Below are 18,961 nucleotides of genomic sequence, written 5' to 3'. Positions count from 1 at the left end.
AGCCAAATTTTTGAATAATTTTGAGAAAGTAATGTTTCTAATCAGTAATGGTTGCGATGTTGCAATTAAAACAGCTGAAAATACCTTCGGCCACTTTGTATTTGATTGAACTTCATACAACAACAGTGGCAAAAAAGATAGTTTAACCTTCATAAATTTTTGCCACAGTTTCAGATTTTCGTTTTTTTTTTCATTGGACTTATTAAATGAACAAAATATTAGTCGCTAGAGTGCTGAGAACGAGGACTTAGGGGATTAAGATTTTTTTCTATTTAGAGAACCAAAAGTTGTTGCATTCATTTTGAAATTAAAATCAAGCCTACAACTTTGATTAGTGAACGAAAAGTTCTTTTCTGAGAAATTTACAGGAAATTGAATAAGCCAAACGTCTCCATCTCCGATAGTGAAGGAGCCGATTGTTTATAGTGGTGTGATTTACGTGTCAAAAGTTAAATATCGTAGTTTGAACTTAGAGAACCCAGGGTACCATTTCATCGGTCACTAAAACTTTGAGGCAGAGGGTTTTTTTGAAAATTTGAACTTAGACTTAAAGAAGTGAAAGGCTAATTTTGTTGTCCAATACTTAGTGTCCTATAGGATACTAGGTTTAGGACAAGGAAATTGGGCTGTGACTTTTTGAACCAAACCGCTAGAAATAATTGGCTGCTTCGCTATCAAAGACGGAGATGTTTGGTTTTTTTTTTCAACTTCTGTAAATTTTTTAGCAAAATCTGCAAAATGGTACTTTTAACTTCAACTTTAATTGAAATTCAACACTTTCGTACCCTTTGGTTTTCTGAATACGTTGGAACAAATCTTGGTCCCCATTTGGTGCCCCGTCGCCCTCGTGGCAGGGCACTAAATCCCTCGGGCGACTAAGATTTTGTTGTAACATATACTTAGACTTAAAGAAGTTGAAGTCTTTTTCTTTAAACTTAGTGTCATTTAGTTTAGGACAAAAAATAGACTTTCACTTCTTTAAGTGTAAGTTCAATCTTTAAAACTAAACTCTCTCTCTCTCTCTCTCTCTCTCTCTCTCTCTCTCTCTCTCGCGAAGTTTTAGTAGCCGATCAAATTGTACCCTGGGTTCTCTAACCAGCTATTTCATAGGCTAGTTATTGAACTTTCATTGTCGCAACGAGAGTTGATTAAAAGATGGAAAAGACGGACGATGGAGAAAGCATCTATAATTTTAATTTGTTCCAACCTCTGCGCAGCATTTTCCATAATTTCTGCAGCACTTGCTCAATGTGACTTTTTACTCATAGATGAAGGGAGAGCGAATAATAATGCGATGATCACCGCCAAATTTGGGCTATGGAAATTCTGTACAAGTTTTTCAAACAAGACTTTTGTGAAAGAAGAATGCCGCGACTATAGTGGTGAGTTTAAGGTCCAATAGCACGCAACAGCAAAGATGCTGGAAGTAGGGTAAATAAATTAACCCTACTTCTGTTGTCCACACCTATTCTATTGTCCATACCTCTAGTTTTGTGGTATTCAGGTGCTCACTTATGCTGTTTTGTGCAAAAGTTTGCTTGAAGCTTCTATGATAGTGGCGTTTTAGAGTGGACTCTTGCCAACATTATTACAGAAAGTGAGATTGAATTTTAAAAACCCGGCCGAGAAAATCCTTCTTAGCAGCGTAGCATTAGACTCTAATTTACCAGAATCAAATCCTTGAGTCAATATAGGAACAATTTTCTATAGTTTAAAACAATGAGTAATTCTTTGCTTCTGATAAATAAACTTCAATGAAAAGTTTTTCATTGAGACAAATTCTTGGTTTTAAGTTCCTGTCCCGATGTCTTGGTTGAGCAAAAATTGAGCGTGATATTTTGGTTGACCACATCTCAGATGAATGGAGCAAATTTTATAGCTAACTTGGACTAAACTATTTGTCTTTCATGCCGTGTTCGGGTCGATCACGGTCTTTTCATAGCTCGAGATCCCAACTACGATAGGAGCGTTTTCTCTTTTCCCGGGGGATTAGGATTTTTCATATTCTAATTTTTTGAAAAACGATGGAAATTCAAAACTGAATTTTTTGTAGTTATTGATTTTCTTAGTTCTGTGCTGCATAGCTTAGTCGTGATAACAGTCAACTAATGCAATTGAGATGCGTCTTGTTGCCTATTTTTTTAGGTAAAACGTCTCCCACTACTGAATTGGAGGACAAATTTTCAAAAAATTGCTCCTATCTCGAGGTAAAAATTTGGATGCAATGCCAGCTGGTTTCCAGTTTATTATCCTACAAATGGACCGACGAACAATTCTGTGGTCAACTGCTTCAATGCAGGAATTGTCCAAAAACTGCTTGTCATCCCGGCTTTAAAGTTTTCTTTATGGAAAAGTTTTCCTAAAATAAATTTTCCTAAAATCTTGCAAATTTCTTTTCTAATCGTATAATTTTGCAATAACAGAAAAAAATGACATTCGTTGGGTTTTGATTTAATTGTAAAAACTAACTGGCACTAATTCGGCTGAAAATTGGTAAAAGGCTGGAAAATCTTTGACATCGGTTGTATTGTTTCAACTCCATTATAATATTATAATACCACAAAAAAATCGCTCCATCTGGCTTCATAATGAACAAAGTTGGAAAGAATTTTACTGATGAAAAACCGCAGTGTTGTCGTCAACGCGGTTTTTGCTCCATTTTGTTTTGTGATGCTCACAAACATTTATTATATCTGGTTTTTTTTGCTCCGTAGGATGTGTAAAAAAAACTGATGCAAGTTATTTATAACTAACAACAGCCTGCTCAAACTATTAAATTTAAATAAAATATCTAGCTTTCAATGGCTCTTGAACTTGCTTTTATTGCCATATTTTGCTTGCTTGGGACGTTCAAGTTTACTTCGTTTTACAAAGATCTGATAAACTGGTAAAATCCAAAAGCGTTACATGTCTGAGCAGCTCTCAGCGATTTAGTAGGCTCTAAATGTGAGGTCCACTGAAGCTGTGGAGCAAGCAAGCAGAGGATAATTAATTAGGATCGTGTTACGCTAATTATGCCCTTATTCTACCACAACGATGTTTACAGCCCCCATCCAACAAGAGCAAAGGGACTGTACCAAATATCAAGCTAACTACAACTAATGAAAACCCTTCTGCTTTTTGAGAGCAACTCGTCCGACGACAGTTTATCGTCTATGGTGTTAATTATAAGAGAAACGTCTAAAACTCGACAACAGGACCTGCAATTCATTTAACTTTTTTTAAGTTAGAAAATGAATCGAATAATCACAAGATAGAATTAGGTTTAAAAATTTTATAGCATAATTGTAATGTACTTTTATGTATGTGTTCTCTAGCACGGATCAAATCACATTTTCAGCTTTTTACTGCATTTTTATCTTGTCTTTAAGACTAAGTCAGCGGGTTACAGAACAATCTGACCACAGAAAAATAACAAGACTCAAATTCTGTATCTAGAAAATCCAGACATCTGTTTTTTCTAGACTTTGTCTTTTATGGTATAAGTTTGCGCAAAAACCAAGGAGAATCGACCCCGAAAAAAGCGCACCATCAATGATTCGCAGAAAAAAAGTTTTTTAAGAAGTAACCGTGTAGGATAAAAAAAATAGACGCAATTCAAGACTAAAAAATTGTTGCGTAGCCACAAAAACTTATTAAAAATGAAAAATGCCTGAGTCAAGCGCTAACTGCTTGAAGAAGGGAAGAAAGAAACGAATGCAAAATTCAGTTTAGTTAGTATTCATATGATATGCATAGGGTGGTAATAAGTCTTGAGTCAAATATGTATATGCAACTACAAATGAAAGAGCGTGACCTTTCTGCAAAAATTAAGGGTCATGTCCCCTCTTGTAATACTACCCCCCTCTGTACAGCCTTCACTGGCACAACCTCACATGAGGTATTTGATGTTGTCTACAGTCTCCGTCTGGGCAACCTCAACCCCGATTGCCTGACCCTCTCGGTAGCTTGCGGTTACTGGACATGGAGAACTTCGTTATGCGACAGTTTCGCTCCACTGAGGAAGCGACGGCCTCCACCGTAGCGGTCGATGAATCGGCTGTCGCACTGCTCATTGGGGTTTCTGAGGCCCAGAGCTGGAGCCTGACGAAGATAAGCTGTGCGTTTTTCGAATTGCCATTTTAAAATTGTATAGGAAGGCAAGTGATTAGATTAACAGCGCAATGGAGATAGGAATTTAAGGAGTGTAGTTGATAGAGAAAAGAAACGGGCTCAGGTGGTTGATTACACCATCAATCAATTTTTTTGCCCTTTATAATGAAGTACCAACTTCATACCCCTCATTTAGTAGAAACACATATGTGCAATTTAATATAAATTAATTTACTTGAAATATGGGTATGTGGTTCTGATTAAATTTTGTTTGCATGAACAGAATAGGAAAGAATGATGAGGAGTGCGCTGGTAACTCCAAGTTCATGCTCCATGCGGTACGTATAACCAAAAGAAAAGAAGCAGGGTTCTGACGTCAATGCTTTTGATTGGCTAAACTTAAGGCATATGGAAAAGTAGGATAAAATGAGGACTTTAAAAAGCTCACAATCAGTTCTTTCGAATTTTTGGAGCTTTAACAACTTCTTTCCAGCTATCTTCCCCTGAAGAAGACTTCAATTCAATCATCTAGCTGCAAATCTCCTTCCTCTTCTTTCTAGTTCAGTAATCAACAGCAGAAGCGAGGTTGCCCCTTGCAGAGGAGAAGCACAGGAACCAAGAGAATATCAGGAGAGCGCGAAGCTTAGCAGAAAGACTGGCTCCCACAAACGTGTTTGAGCACTCATTAGGCAATTCTACAAACGATAAAAATCGCTTCATTACAGTTGATTTTTTATGACCATATGGAAAGAAAACCATTAGGCTCATATGTCAATTATTTTAGACGAGTTCAAAATAAAAAAAACTTCTCGAGAGAGTTACCGACGGCAGAAGGCTTTGAGTATTTCTCTCCACAAATCAGGCTTATCAGAGATGGAGAGACGACTGAATCTGGTGTCTAAGTGTATGAAGCAAACAGGAACAATTTTATCAGATCAAACATCTAAAACAAGCTGGTTTATAAAACCTCAATACTAAGATCGGATAATTATAATGGGACTGATCTATGAGTTTACTAGGTCGCGCAAATAAAAAAATGATTGCAATTGTAAGCGGATGGTGCCCACTCAACCAAAAAGCCAGCACCAATGGAAATATGAAATTAGCGGCTGTGAGGAGATATAAAGCTCATGTGAAGTTGTTGTCAGTTGTCACAGCCGATGTTTTTTCAATTGGTCTCGGTGAGAAATATTAATTGTAAACGTTGTAAATGTGTGCGTTTTTTTTATGCAAAACTTCTGCGTGATCATTTTTTAACTTTTCGGGTGACTTTTGCGCTCTTGTTTTTGTGCGTTTTGCGAGATCTAAAGTTCTCTCTCAGTTGAACTCAGTTTGCGGCAATTTAATACAAAAAAAGATATGATAAGTGCGCAAAAACTGATGCCATTTTTTGGTTTATATCTTAATAATGATATATGGTAACCTCCAATGAGATTATTTGAAACTCCCTAGTGGATTTTTGGTCCTGTTCAATCACCTCACCTCCCCGCGATGGATGCAGGCAGCAATTGATCAGAGCTCCCATTAGTCGTTCGACATTAATTCTTCCAACGTTAGTCGATTATGTTTCGAAGTTAAAAAAAAACATTCAGCTCTTCAAAAAAAGATTACAGAGATCCGAATCATGGCTATAAAAATATGCGCGAAATGTTAGAAATAAAGTGGTTGACAATAAATGCAATCAGCATGCGAATAACAACACCCACCCACTTCATTTGTCAGCCCGTAGCAAAAAAATCTTTGAATATTTTTCACAATAGAAAAACTTTTGTTTCACTAAACAACTGCCCACCTAATCAACCAAAAACGAGTGCAAAAATTAGATTCCTATTACTTGTGCTCATAAACCCAGCAGTTTTTCTGATCACTCGTATTTTTACAGGAAGTTTTAGATGGACTGATTAATTAATTCTATTCCATAATGTTGTTTTGCTGCTCTCCTGGGCGATGTAAGTTGATTTCTTTTTTTTTCGGTACAATGTTAATATTTGCAGAAAATAACTGCGTCAGAATTTCATAAACCGCATAGTTAGCTTCTAAATGTTTGGTTCACTAAACTGCGGTGTAAACAGTTTTTTATCACTAGGAGAGAATATTGATTTTTTTTTTAAAAAAAGGACTTATTTCTTTTTTGGAACAGCATTATTTCTTTTGCACAGCACTTTTCTGAGAGTTCTCCATCAATAATCTCCGGCTACCCCTAAACACAGCGACCCTTGGATCCAATATCTCGAATGTTGTTTGAGAGCATTTCTACCGGCAGTAATTGATGATTTTTTTTTCATTAGAGGGGTGTTGAAACTGAATCGTTTATTTAGGCTGGACGATATCAATACTGAAATTCTTAATTGTAGCAGTCTCTGACAGGGGTCAAAGAAATTTAGTAAGTTATTTTTAAAAGAAATTTGGGCCATGTTAGCGACTACAACATTTGTTGTACCAACTAAAAATTGTATATCTTTCATCTACGAAATCCATTTACATTTTAGGTGTTGTCCTCTGTGGCAACACTTCGCAGCAGACTCATCTCTAGAAGGTCTGTTGGCATCAAACCTCTCACTTCTTAACCATTATAATGCACTTTTTAACCCTAGGAGCCTTATGGTCGATAGTGCAACTCCCCTTTGGCCGGAGCCTTAGGTATTTAGTTATCGGACATTTAGAGGAACTAGTTCCAAGCCATGAAGAGCATCGGTGCTAAGACTTCTGGGATCCAACTTTTTGAGGAAATAAATACCGTGAGCATCAGGTTTCCCTAAACCATTTTTCGAGACATAGCCGACCATATAATGTCTGGACCAGATATGTTGTGTAGCATCTCTTTATCTTTTGAATTCTGCTATCACAGATGTAACATTAGTCTGTGTTTTTATTTCTGTAACTATCACTACATCTTTCTTGCCTGGACCTTACACAGTATTTCCTTCTTGAAGATTTTTTTTTTCTGATACTAATTGTTCGCAGGGATCAAACACTGTTTCCTCATTCACTACTCATCAAATTTTGTTCGTACAGTGTACCAGTCATTCCCGCTCCCTCACGTCTCAATTTTACTAACCTTGCATTTGCTGCCTACTTGCAAGCAGTTTCAGGAAGATTAGAGTTCACAGGTGACTCTAATTGGAGTCCAGCCAAGTTTGGACTAAAATGCAGAACTTCATCTACTAGTCTCGATCTCACTTTCGTTGTTTTGTTGATTTTTGACTCAATAAGACCTGTTCAGTACTCTGCCTCAACTCCCTAATCTCACGCTCTTGCCTGCGCTGATGAGTATCGTACAGGCAAGGAATATATTTTTGACATTGAGGCTTTAAGTTCTCGTGATTCGTGAGACCGATCAAAGAATCTGCCACTTGGTTAGACAAATGTCTATACACGATGGACACGAGGACATTAAAGCGACAGTAAGGACTCTTCCTGCATTCTACCACCAGTAAGGACACACCCCTGCCCCCGATTGAAGTAGGCTGCAATTCATTAGAGCTCCCACAAGTCGTTCGAGAGCTTTTCTTCCGACGTTAATTGGTTAAATTTCAAAATTTTAAATAGCATCCAGCTCTTCAAAAAAGTTACAGAGAACCAGTTCCAAATTTTTACCGACATTATTTGATGATTTTTTTTTCATTGGAGAGGTTTTGAAATTGAATCGTTCTTTTACGTTGTACGATATAATCTCTGAAGTACTAATTGTAGCCGTCTCTTAAAATAGTCAAGGAAAATTGGGAAGTTGTTTTTTAAATTAAAATTGGGCCATGTTAACCAAAATTTTTATTATGTACTTAGAAAAATAATATATCCTTCATCTACGAATTCCAGTGACACGAATATATTAGATGTTGTCCTCTACGGCAACATTTTGCACGAAAAAGAAGGACAACAGCTTCGCAGCAGACTTTTACCTAGAAGACCTGTTGAAATTATGCCCTGGTTTCGTTACGGCTAAATGCACATTATTGCCCTATGAGCCGTATTGGCGTTAATAAACTTTGGACACTCCTTTTAAAGATCTTAAAGTTGGTAATTTAAATAACTAATTTCTCGAAAGGAGTTCTACTAGAAGCACGAGCACTCAAACAGCTAGAACTTTCGAAGAAGGGATGGTGAAAAGTGGTAAAAACTGAGGTTACCATGAGTAATGTTTACTGCGGCAAAACTAAGGACGGTAGGAGGCCTTGCAAAATAACAGACTATGTAATTTTTTGAAATGATAGTCAATGGTTTTTTTCATAACGCAAACGATGGATCTAGGTAGTTCTTCGAAAGCGCCGCTTGTTCAATGAACGACAAGTTCTAATAAGTGAAATAACAGCTGAAATCTTGTACATTTTTAAGTACAACAAACAAGAAGATCATATAGACCCGTTAAAAGCCTACTAGAAATAAGATAACCTCAGCGGGAGAATCCTCAAGGTTGTGCAGAAATGTGAACACTCAAATCAAGGTAATTTCTAGAAACGAAACCAATTTTGAAACCATTTTTGTTCTGCAACAAGATTGAATTGTTCTGTACACAAAATCAAATACTCATCTGAGACAAAGCATATCTGACGGCTATCTTGCAAGGTCTTGCAAGATCTTGCAGGAATCTCACAAGATCTTGGAAGATGATGCGTAATGTAACAAGACTCTTGCAAGATTCTTGCAAGATCTTGCAAGATAGTCGTCGGATATGCAAGGATCTTGCAAGATAATCTTCGGTTTTGTAAGATAACCGTTGAAATCTTGCAAAATTCTTGCAAGTTTTACATCCATCTTGCAAGATAAGCGTCTGATTTTTGCAAGGGTCTTGCAAGGTAAGCGCCGATATTTTGCAATTCCTTTGCATTATTGGCGTTCGGAAATCTAGTCTTAGCTTGGGCGTGGGCCTTTTTGGCTTCTTTGATGACTAGAGTTGGTGCATTACCCAGCCCCACCTGACCTAGGCAACAAGCAAGACCCTAAATAGCTAAGAATGAAGTGGGAAGGGGACAGAAACAAGGTTGGGGGTTTTTGCACTGCGAAAACAAACAAACAAACATATAAATGAACGTCTGAGTGCACAACAAAGTTACACAGAGAGGCGTGGGTTTCGCGCGGAACAAAAGAAAAACAGGTGGACAAAAACGAGCGAGAGAGAAACGAGCAAAAGAAGAACGAAGGAGCGTGAAACCGAGCGATCAAAAAACGAGCGAACGAGCGGAAAAGCGAGCGAGCGAAAAACGAGCGGAAGCACGATCAAGCGGAAAACCGAGCAATCGAAAATCGAATTGGCCCAGAAGCCAATCCTAGAGCGCAAAAAAGACTTCAGGCTAAGAAATGGACAGAGAGAGAGAGAGAGAGAGAGAGAGAGAGAGAGAGAGAAAAGGAAAGAGAGAAGAGAGAGAGAGAGAGAGAGAGAGAGAGAGAGAGAGAGAGAGCAGATAGATAGATATATAGATAGATAGATAGATAGAGAGAAAGAGAAGGCGTTTGTGAGAGCGAATCAACAGCAAAGATAATAATTGAGTGGTCAAGAGGTCAAGAAACGAGCCAAAAAGAACGAACGAGTGGAAAACCGAGCGATAGAATATCGAATTTGGTCAGAAGGCAGTTCTCAAAAGCGAGAAAGACTTTGCCTTGCCATCAGGCAAAGAAATGGACAGAGAGACAGAGAGAATACAACGTAGGAACAAAAGCCCAGAGGCAACAAGGAGGGAGAGAGAGAGAGAGAGAGGGAGAGAGAGGAAGAGAGAGAGAGAGAGAGAGAGAGAGAAAGCATTTGAATTTAACGATTATATCATCGAATGTTTTCGTTTCTGAGTCAGTTTTTAAAATGTTTTCAGCATTTTTAACCGTAGATCTCACTTAATTTTAGTGTTTCCCACCGTAGATTCAACATAGTTTCACAGTTTCGACTAGCAAATTTTGCATAAATTTAGCATTTCTAGTCGTTGCTCCTTTATAATTTCAATGCGTAAATGTCAGTCTGTGGTATTTGAACTTGATGCTCGCGTAGATAATAAATAATACTAGCGTTTCTAAGCATTCATTATCCAAAAGTTTATATTTTTTTCGGAAATCTCTTTCATGGATCTAACGCTGTACCGACAAACCTTAGTTTTATAACAATCATATTTGTCAAAAATCTACTCCAACATTGCGTATCCAACCTGGGGAGACAACTTGAGTTCTTTGGCATACAAACAATTTTTGAGCTCTTCTAAGCATATTACATTGAGTGATAGAAAATGTGAACTATATAAGATAAACGCTCAAATTTACCTTGGATACTAGAAATTGTGAGCATTGTTTTTCAGAAATCAAAATATCTTTACTGGGGCCGATATTGACCTCTGTCAATAGAATCTAATGTTTCAGACAAAAAAACGTTAAATAGAGATAGTGCACAATTTAGAGCTAAATAAATTTTCAACAACAAAAAGTTAACCTTGAATTCAAACCCTGTTCTGAAAGCATTCCTGCTAAAAATTACCAAACTATCCAAAAACATCCAAGATAAAATTCAAAACTAAAAGAGCCGGTTTTATGTATAATGGATCTCTACTATGCCCTATTGCTCTTACTTCTCATAATTTGCTGAGCTCGCACAACTTTTTTTACCCAATTGAAACAGGCAAGTTTTCGAAAACCCCGCTGCCTAATAACGAGAGGAAACACGTCTTCTTTGAGTGTACTTAGAGTTAAAAAGAATTGTCAACCGATCAAAACACTTGTATTGAAAATTTTTACGAGCATAATAGCAAAACGATCAAGCAAAATAAGCAACTCAGTCTTTTAGACCAAAATTTTCAGCTGATACACGACATTTTTTCAATTAAAATTGATTTATGAGAAGTTCTGCCTATCATCTCTAATGTCAATCGAAAAATTACGACCCAGTACAAAACATGAACCCGATTAAAAAGTTGTTTTTCCGACTTTCGAACCGGCACTAAAATCAATTCATGTTCAGAAGTTTAAGAATCCAAACTTTATTTTTCTCTTGATTTCCCTCCAAATCTTCTACCAGGAGGGTATTTTATTGCGTCACTGTTAATACCCTGAGTGCAATTGAATCAGAACAAAATCAACACATCAAAAATCTGAAAAAAAATTGTTTAAAAAACTATTTTATTTCTTTTGCTTAAAATTTGCCTTTACTGATAAACTTCAAAAATTCTATTATGCAAGTCAAAATTAGCTCATTACATTCCCTAAAGCTAGGCATTTTCAGTTGTTGAAACCTTGTAAGACCAAAGTTAATTTCCGTAAGATCAACAATAAAATGAATGTAAGATCAGCAATAAGAGTAAACGGTTTAATTTATGTAAAGTCAACGCTTAGCTAAAGTATCTAAAGTCAACCAACACTAGCAACCAGGCGCTGATTTTATTTTATGAAAGTTCTATGTTTTAAAGGACCAAATTTTTGTAGAATCTACGATCCGAAACAACAAAATAAAGTAAAATCGAATAAAATCTTTTTTGGAAATGCATATATTTGATCTAGAATATATGCATTTCTAAATGCATATTTGATTTAAAAATGCATATATTTTGATCTAGAAGAGCTACCCTTGGTAACGATAAATTTTGGTAGGATGTCGAATTTTTTTTTCAACTTCTTTAGCGTAGATCTAACATAAATTCAATGCAATCGTACATAATTTTGCCTTTTTTTTAATCGATGACACTTGGGCCCGAGGGTGACTCGTGCTATAAATTAAGACAGAACTGTATTTGAGATAACAACAAATTACACTGTTGGGACCCAAGTCGAGATCCCAGGCGGAAAGTCGATATCGATATCTAGACCTAAATGAACACACGATGGGTGTGTCATGGGTTCAAATTTACATCGTCTGGAAACACGAAGAAGGCACAGAATCTGATGAACGCACAAAAATCTACTCATGAAAGCACGAACGGTCCGATAAACGCATGCAAGTCTAACTATGTACGCAGGAATATTCTGGTGACCGCACTAAATTATGTAGGTGAACGCACGAATAGGCTGGCTGATGAACGCTCGAAATCTGTACATGATAGCACGAAAGCTCTGTTGAACACACGGAAATCGGATCGTGAGCCCACAGAAATCTGGCAAAGACACGAAAGTCTTGTAAATGCACGAAATAACTGGTGAACGCCTAAAAGTCTGGAGATGAACGCGTGAATGGTCCGGTGAGCTCATAAAAGTCTGGACATGAAGGTACGAAACACGAAAAGTCTGATGAAGGTAAAAAAAAGTCTGGACATAAACCCACGAATGGTCTGATAAAAGCTATGAAAGTCTGGACATAGGTACTTTCCGCCTGAGACCGTCTAGATGGAGACAATTTCCATTTGGAACGGTCTGGACATATCGACTTTCCGTCTGGGACCTCGACCTGGAGATTGTTTACATGAGAAGTATTTGAAGTATTTGATAAGAATTTGTTTTCAGGCACGTTATGCTGAATTCTGTGATCGACTTCATATATCGATCCATTTATATATGTAAAGCATTTTCATGCAAAACAAATAGCAAAATTGTAAGTTCTTACAAACTAAAATCTCTTGTAATGTTATTTTTCAGACAGAGAGGGAATTGATACGGCGCTGCAAGCAGATAGAAGTTCTTTTCGACACAAGAACATGGCTGCTGCTGTCATGTTAATCTTCAGCATCATTTCATCTGGTCTCTATCTCCTGTTTGAGATTGGAGGTTGTTTGGACTTACAAAAGTGCTCGACTAAAGTTCTCTACACTGCGTTAACTGCAACTGCTTGTAAGAAAATTTAAACTAGCTCTTCTTTTAATAGCCGCTAGTCAATCACCAGTCTCATCGTGTTTTTTGCCATCCATAGATTTTGGATTGTATTCCGGGGATCCAGGTGTCAAGGCTAAACATTGCTAAAACATGTAAGAATTGCGATGAATTCAGTGCCCGGGTCGAGGTGTCACCGCCATTCAACGCAAAATTATGTAAGATAGGCGGTGAAAGCAGGACTTTTTGTAAGATAAGTGGTGAATGCGGTAGAATTACATAAATCAGGCGGTGACTGCGGTGAAAAAAACTTTATCAGCTGGTAGCGGTGAAATTACATAATTTCACCGCCGAATTTAGCAGTGAAATTACATAAATTCACAGCTCTGAAATAAGCGGTGATTGCGATAAAATTGCCTGAATTCACCGCTTAACTTAGTGGCGAACTTACATAAAATCACCGCTTAGAGAAAATTGTTAAAATTGTGCGCGATCAGCATTCAATGAGGTGAAATTAATGGCGAGTAAGGGAAGAGTTGTTAGATTTAACCCCCCTTCTATCCCTTATTCTTACATCTATTTGACACTTTTTTCTAAGCGGTGAATTTATGCAATTTCACAACTAGAGTAAGCGGTGAACATACAAAAAATCAACACATTTCACCGCTAAAATATGTAATTTCACCGCTAAAAATTGCAAATCTTACAGAAATTCACCGCGCATGTTTTACAGAAAATAGAGTGAATTTGATTTATATTCAAAACAAAAATACTAGAAGTTAGTGAGAGGTGGAGAAGTGGAAGAAGAAGTGGATGACTTACAGGAGGTGAGAGGTTCGAATTCTTATAAGGGAGGTAAAATATGGCGAATTTCTGTAACATCACAGCTTACTATGGCGGTGAAATTACATAATTTCACCGAATTTCACCGCAAAAATATGTACCAAAACTGCGGTGAAAACGAAACAACTTGTCACCCCTCATCTTAAATAATTTTCCAAATTTTCCTCTTCCCGAGTGGGTTGTTGTAAGAATTACGACTTTTAGCAATAAACGCGGTGAAAGCGGTCAAAAAGAATCTATCACCGCTAAAATCCGCATATCGTACAGCCTGTACGAATAAATTTATATCTTATACGATTTGTTGTTTTTAGCGGCAATCTGTTGCTTACGCGGTGAAAAAAATATCATTCATCGCTACCAAGAGTTCGAAATAAAAAAAATCGCAAAAAATTGCCAATCTTCATGAAATTGCCAATTGACAAAATGTCAAAAAGTATGTTTTCCAAAAAGTGAAGTGAACCTGATTAGAGACAAAAGTTACCCAAATTAACCGCTTTCATAAAATTTATTGCAGTTGCAAAAATTTTCAAAGCAGGATAACCGACAAAGCACAAAGACAGTTGCAGCGGTTTCTTAAGTGCTGAGTTGTCCCAATTTGCAACGAATTCCTTAATTTGAGGTAAAAAGTTCTAAACATTTTGGTTTGGAGTTTAAAAATGTGCAGTTGCATAGTATGTTTTTCGCTTCTTTTTTGGCAAGTTACTCGGCAATTGACGTAAGTTGCTGTTCAGAGAGGTTTTGCACAAAAAAATCTACCTTCGTTTTTTTTCGAAATATGAATTAGCATTCGAACTTAAACAATAAAAATCTTGTAATGTTTACTTTTTTTCCGAGTACTTCTGTTTTTAAAAGCTAGTAAAATTTTCCAATGCGAGCACATTAGCACTTTGGTTCATGCGGTTGAAGTCAGCACCCAAAAATTGTTTTTCATAAAACTTTCTAATAGAGGTCTTTGGCATTTTTGATGTAATATTACCTTATTTCCCAAAATTTTCATGCAATCAAGTTCTTCATTTCATTCCCTTGTGTCCGGCGTTCTAAGCCTGCCAATGAGCTGCTTCGTAAATGTTGACGAAATTAGGATGATTTTGATTACTTAAGTATCGAATGACTGAGCACTTTTTCTATTTTTTGAATTTTTCAGAAACATTTGGCCTTTTTCCTTTTTTATTTCTGGTATTAAACTAAAGTTATTTTTTTAAATTGATTTTTGAACTGGGATCTTGTTCAAAACTCTACAATGTTGCTGTCGGCAACAGCCACAGCAAGAGTTTTTTTGGATTCCTGCGTGTTTCTGAGCTAATTTCAGGTTTTCTCCGAAAGTTTTCGTATTAACTTGCTTCTATTTTTCTCAAACAGTAATAATTCAATTGACAAATATTCCGTTCTCAAATGTTTTGGCAATTCTGAATAATTGGATTAGATTCTTTTGCTTAGTGAACGAACACATATACAATATCAGTGAAGAGAAGGTTTTGGTACGCGTCCATGCGCTTATCTCCGAAAATGGAAATGTAATGATATTATTAATTCCAACGAAAACCAAAGCTAATCTCCCACCCAATATAATCGAAGTAGTACTCCTGAAATGGTTCGGCTAGCCTGATAGCTTTCTTTTTTAATAACGAACTCATTTGACCAATCCTAATCTAAAACCTGTTAAAGAAAAATGCAAAGCCTGCCACTCATCTGCTGTTTTTTGCTTTTCTTGCCATTGTATTTTCAAATTAAATTGACAACGGAACAACTGCAAAGGCACCAGAAAAAAAGATTGATATATAGATACTGGATATATGCTTTCCATAAACTGAAGTGAACCTGATTCAAAACAAAAATTACCCAAATTAACCGATTTCACGAAATTCATCGCAGGTGCAAAAATTCTCAAAGCAGGATAACAGACAAAGCACAAAGACAGTTGCAGTAGTTTTTTAAGTGCTGAGCTGTCCCAATTTGCAAAGAATTCCTTAATTTGAGCTAAAAAGTTCTAAACATTTTGGTTTGGAGTTTAAAAATGTGCAGTTGCATAGTATGTTTTTCGCTTCTTTTTTGGCAAGTTACTCGGCAATTGACGTAAGTTGCTGTTCAGAGAGGTTTTGCACAAAAAAACTACCTTCGTTTCTTTTCGAAATATGAATTAGCATTCAAACTTAAACAATAAAAATCTTGTAATTTTTACTTTTTTCCGAGTATTTCTGTTTTTAGAAGCTAAAAAATTTTTCCAATGCGTGCATATTAGCACATTGGTTCATGAGTGGAAATCAACGCTTATCCCAGTATAACTGAGCAGTGCAGTAACAAAACTGCAATCGCAATTAAGTTCTCTTATGAGTGACAAGTTCACTACAATACGCCATAAATTCTTGCCTCAAATGAAAAATAGAAAAATATTTAGCTGCTTGGTCTGAATTTCAATACTGACGCTGTTAAAAATCGTGCTTTTCTCTTAAATATGCATGCTGTAAACGATATTTGAACTGCATGAAAAACTTCCGTTTCTCAACCTTTGATTTTACTAGTACATAAATTGCACTGAATATTTTCTTTCCAAGAAAAAAAGCAAGCTGGTTTCTTGTCTAATAGAAAAAAATTATAGTTCTAGAATGATTATATTAGCCAAATGAATTTCATTGATATCATTAAATTCGAAAAAATTTGCCAATTTGGCTTTTTCTTGAGTTTGGTTTCTCAGATTTGTTTCTCAAATTTGTTTCTCAGATTCTGCATTTCAAAAAAGTGACATGCCACAATTTGCGGTATTCAATTTTAACAAGGTAATTTCGTTAATTATCAATTTCAGAAAAAGACGTGTATTAAAATGACACTAAATGTTTCGTATTCCTCTTCAACTGGTTAATTTAATGTTCTGGAAATCCCTCAAAAATAAGAATTAGTTACTGCTGTTTCATACCTCTCAGACAGAGATATCTTACATAAAAAATAGCACTTAGATGGACGGGGGTGACTTGTGAGAGAGCCTAAGTGAAAAGAGCCAAATGAAAGAGAGCCGAAAATTTATTTAAATTATTAGTCGATAATTTTCGCAGCAAATTAAATTGCTTTCTGAAATGAGACTACCAAATTCTCAGCCAATCATAACGGATTATTTGAGAAATGAAATTTTAATATTTTCTAGTAAAAGGAACTGAAAGCGAATTAATAAATAATTATCTTCAAATTATAGCGGGCCATGGCCATGCTTTAGTGGCTTATGGGACTTGATATGAAACTATCACGACCGAACATAAGACCAATTAACCCCCTTAAGTACTTTTCTTGGTAATCAACTAACAATTTAGGGTAATTAAAGGCAACTTTTGCTTTCGGCTCTTTTTAAATAAAATCAGGTTTCGGCGCTTTCTTACGTCAGTTCTTTTTTGACGTCGGCTCTCTTGTACGTATTCTTGGACGGGTTCTGCTTATATTAATGGCTTTTTTATGAGGAAATTCTGTTGCTAATATTTTATCCAAATTATAGCAATTGATTAATTAAATGAAGTAACAAATTAACTGGACGTCCTCTACATCAAAGCTTGCTTTTTTATTTAGGGAAGAGGACATTTGCACAGATAATTCGGATTAATAAAGATTGACATCAAATTATGCATCAAATTATAGTTGGCCATGGCCATGCTTTAGCGGCTTATGGGACTCGATATGAAACTATCACGACCGAAAATAAGACCAATTAACCCCCTTAAGTACTTTTCTTGGTAATCAACTAACAATTTAGGGTAATTAAAGGCAACTTTTGCTTTCGGCTCTTTTTAAATAAAGTCAAGTTTCGGCGCTTTCTAACGTCGGTTCTTTTTAACGTCGGCTCTCTTGTACGTATCCATGGACGGGTTCTGCTTATATTAATGGCTATTTTTTGAGAAAATTCTGTTGCTAATATTTTATCCAAATTCTAGCAATTGATTAATTAAATGAAGTAACTAATTAACTGGACGTCCTCTACATCTAAGCTTGCTTATTTATTTAGGGAAAAGGACATTTGCACAGATTATTCGGATTAATAAAGATTGATGAAAGATACTCGTAATTTGATTAATTAATGAAATGTACACAGATAATACAAAACATTTTTTTCATTAACGAAACTCACTTATTCTGTTTGGATAACTACCACTAGCTCTGAAAATGGATTAGCTTTGCTTTAGCAAAAATGAACGCCGAACAGATAAATTTAATTTACCGAAAACATGCTCTCAAGTTTAAATCTGGAACATATGGACAAATTTGGTCACCATGTTCCAGAGTCTTAAAATTGTCCATAAACACAACATGTGGAATACGGCGACAATAATTGTCACCGTAGTCCACAAAATAGGTCATTTTGGGGAGTTGTTGATAATCTAGTTCAAGATCCATTTGGTAGGGGTGGTAGACTGTAATGAGAGAATAGATCCTGAGATCCACCAGCTATGTGAGACATTACTTTAGTTGTTTTTCAGTTATCTTCTGTAGCATTGGTGCTAGCATCATGACTGCCTTGTATGTGGATGCGTGGTACGATCTAAAAGATGACAATGAAATCAGCATTCACAAAATAGCCAATCCCATCAAGGTCGTTATTTCTCTGATCGAGCATTCGTTCACAGAGTCTGAATTGGTACAATTGGAAAATATTACAGGTCACTTTCAATTAACTGTTATTAATTTTGTAACTTTCTAGATGTGAATCGTGCCAAGGGAATAGGCATGTGTTTACGTTCACTTTGGGAATCAAAACGCAGGTTTTCAATTCGCAAAGAAATGAAATAACGCTGTTTGGAGTTCAGTGTTCACTTCGATTTTAACACTGCGGCTTCCATATATTTTGAATCAGCGATTTTGCAGATTCCGGAGACCGTGTCTACAAAGTGAAAACCTAACAAATTTGCGGATCTATTCTGTTTTGCAATTTCGTACAAAGTGGCATGCTCACAATTTAGCAATTTAGCACCATATGCTTCATTAATTTTTCCTATCTATATTTTTAATTGCCCTCAAACATTGTAGCAATTATATTGGTCCTGATGCCTTTAGATTTTACGCTTGATTGATTTGCCGTCTGACCCATTTGACTTTTCGTCATCAAAATTGGGATAAAAAATAGGTCCCGGAGGGCATTAGGTTCTCTTAGAAGCCTTACCAGTCTCTAAGAATGCGATTCACCAAAACTGTTTTAAAAAAGACATTTTTATGTTGTTTTTCATCTTAAAAGTTTGATTCCCCACAGTCACCCCCCACACCTACACACACATACACACACACATACACACGTATATATATATATATATATATATATATATATATATATATATATATATATATATAT

The 18,961-nt window shown here is 36.2% G+C and overlaps 1 protein-coding gene across 1 annotated transcript; it reads left to right on the top strand.

Annotated features, from left to right (window-relative positions):
* Positions 1-1,156: 1,156 nt before the first annotated feature.
* On the top strand, positions 1,157-18,275 carry LOC142356130 (uncharacterized; the record flags this gene model as incomplete). Its single annotated transcript, XM_075408094.1, has 3 exons — positions 1,157-1,382; positions 12,628-12,819; positions 18,096-18,275. Coding segments are annotated over exons 1-3 (583 nt in total), but the record flags the coding sequence as incomplete, so codon positions are not given.
* Positions 18,276-18,961: the final 686 nt, after the last annotated feature.

The sequence above is a fragment of the Convolutriloba macropyga genome, unplaced genomic scaffold, assembly GCF_964194025.1.
Source record: "Convolutriloba macropyga unplaced genomic scaffold, txConMacr16.3 SCAFFOLD_5003, whole genome shotgun sequence".
NCBI lineage: Eukaryota > Metazoa > Xenacoelomorpha > Acoela > Convolutidae > Convolutriloba > Convolutriloba macropyga.
The sequence above is the reverse complement of the archived record's forward strand: the minus strand, read 5'-3'. Positions and strand labels throughout refer to the sequence as shown.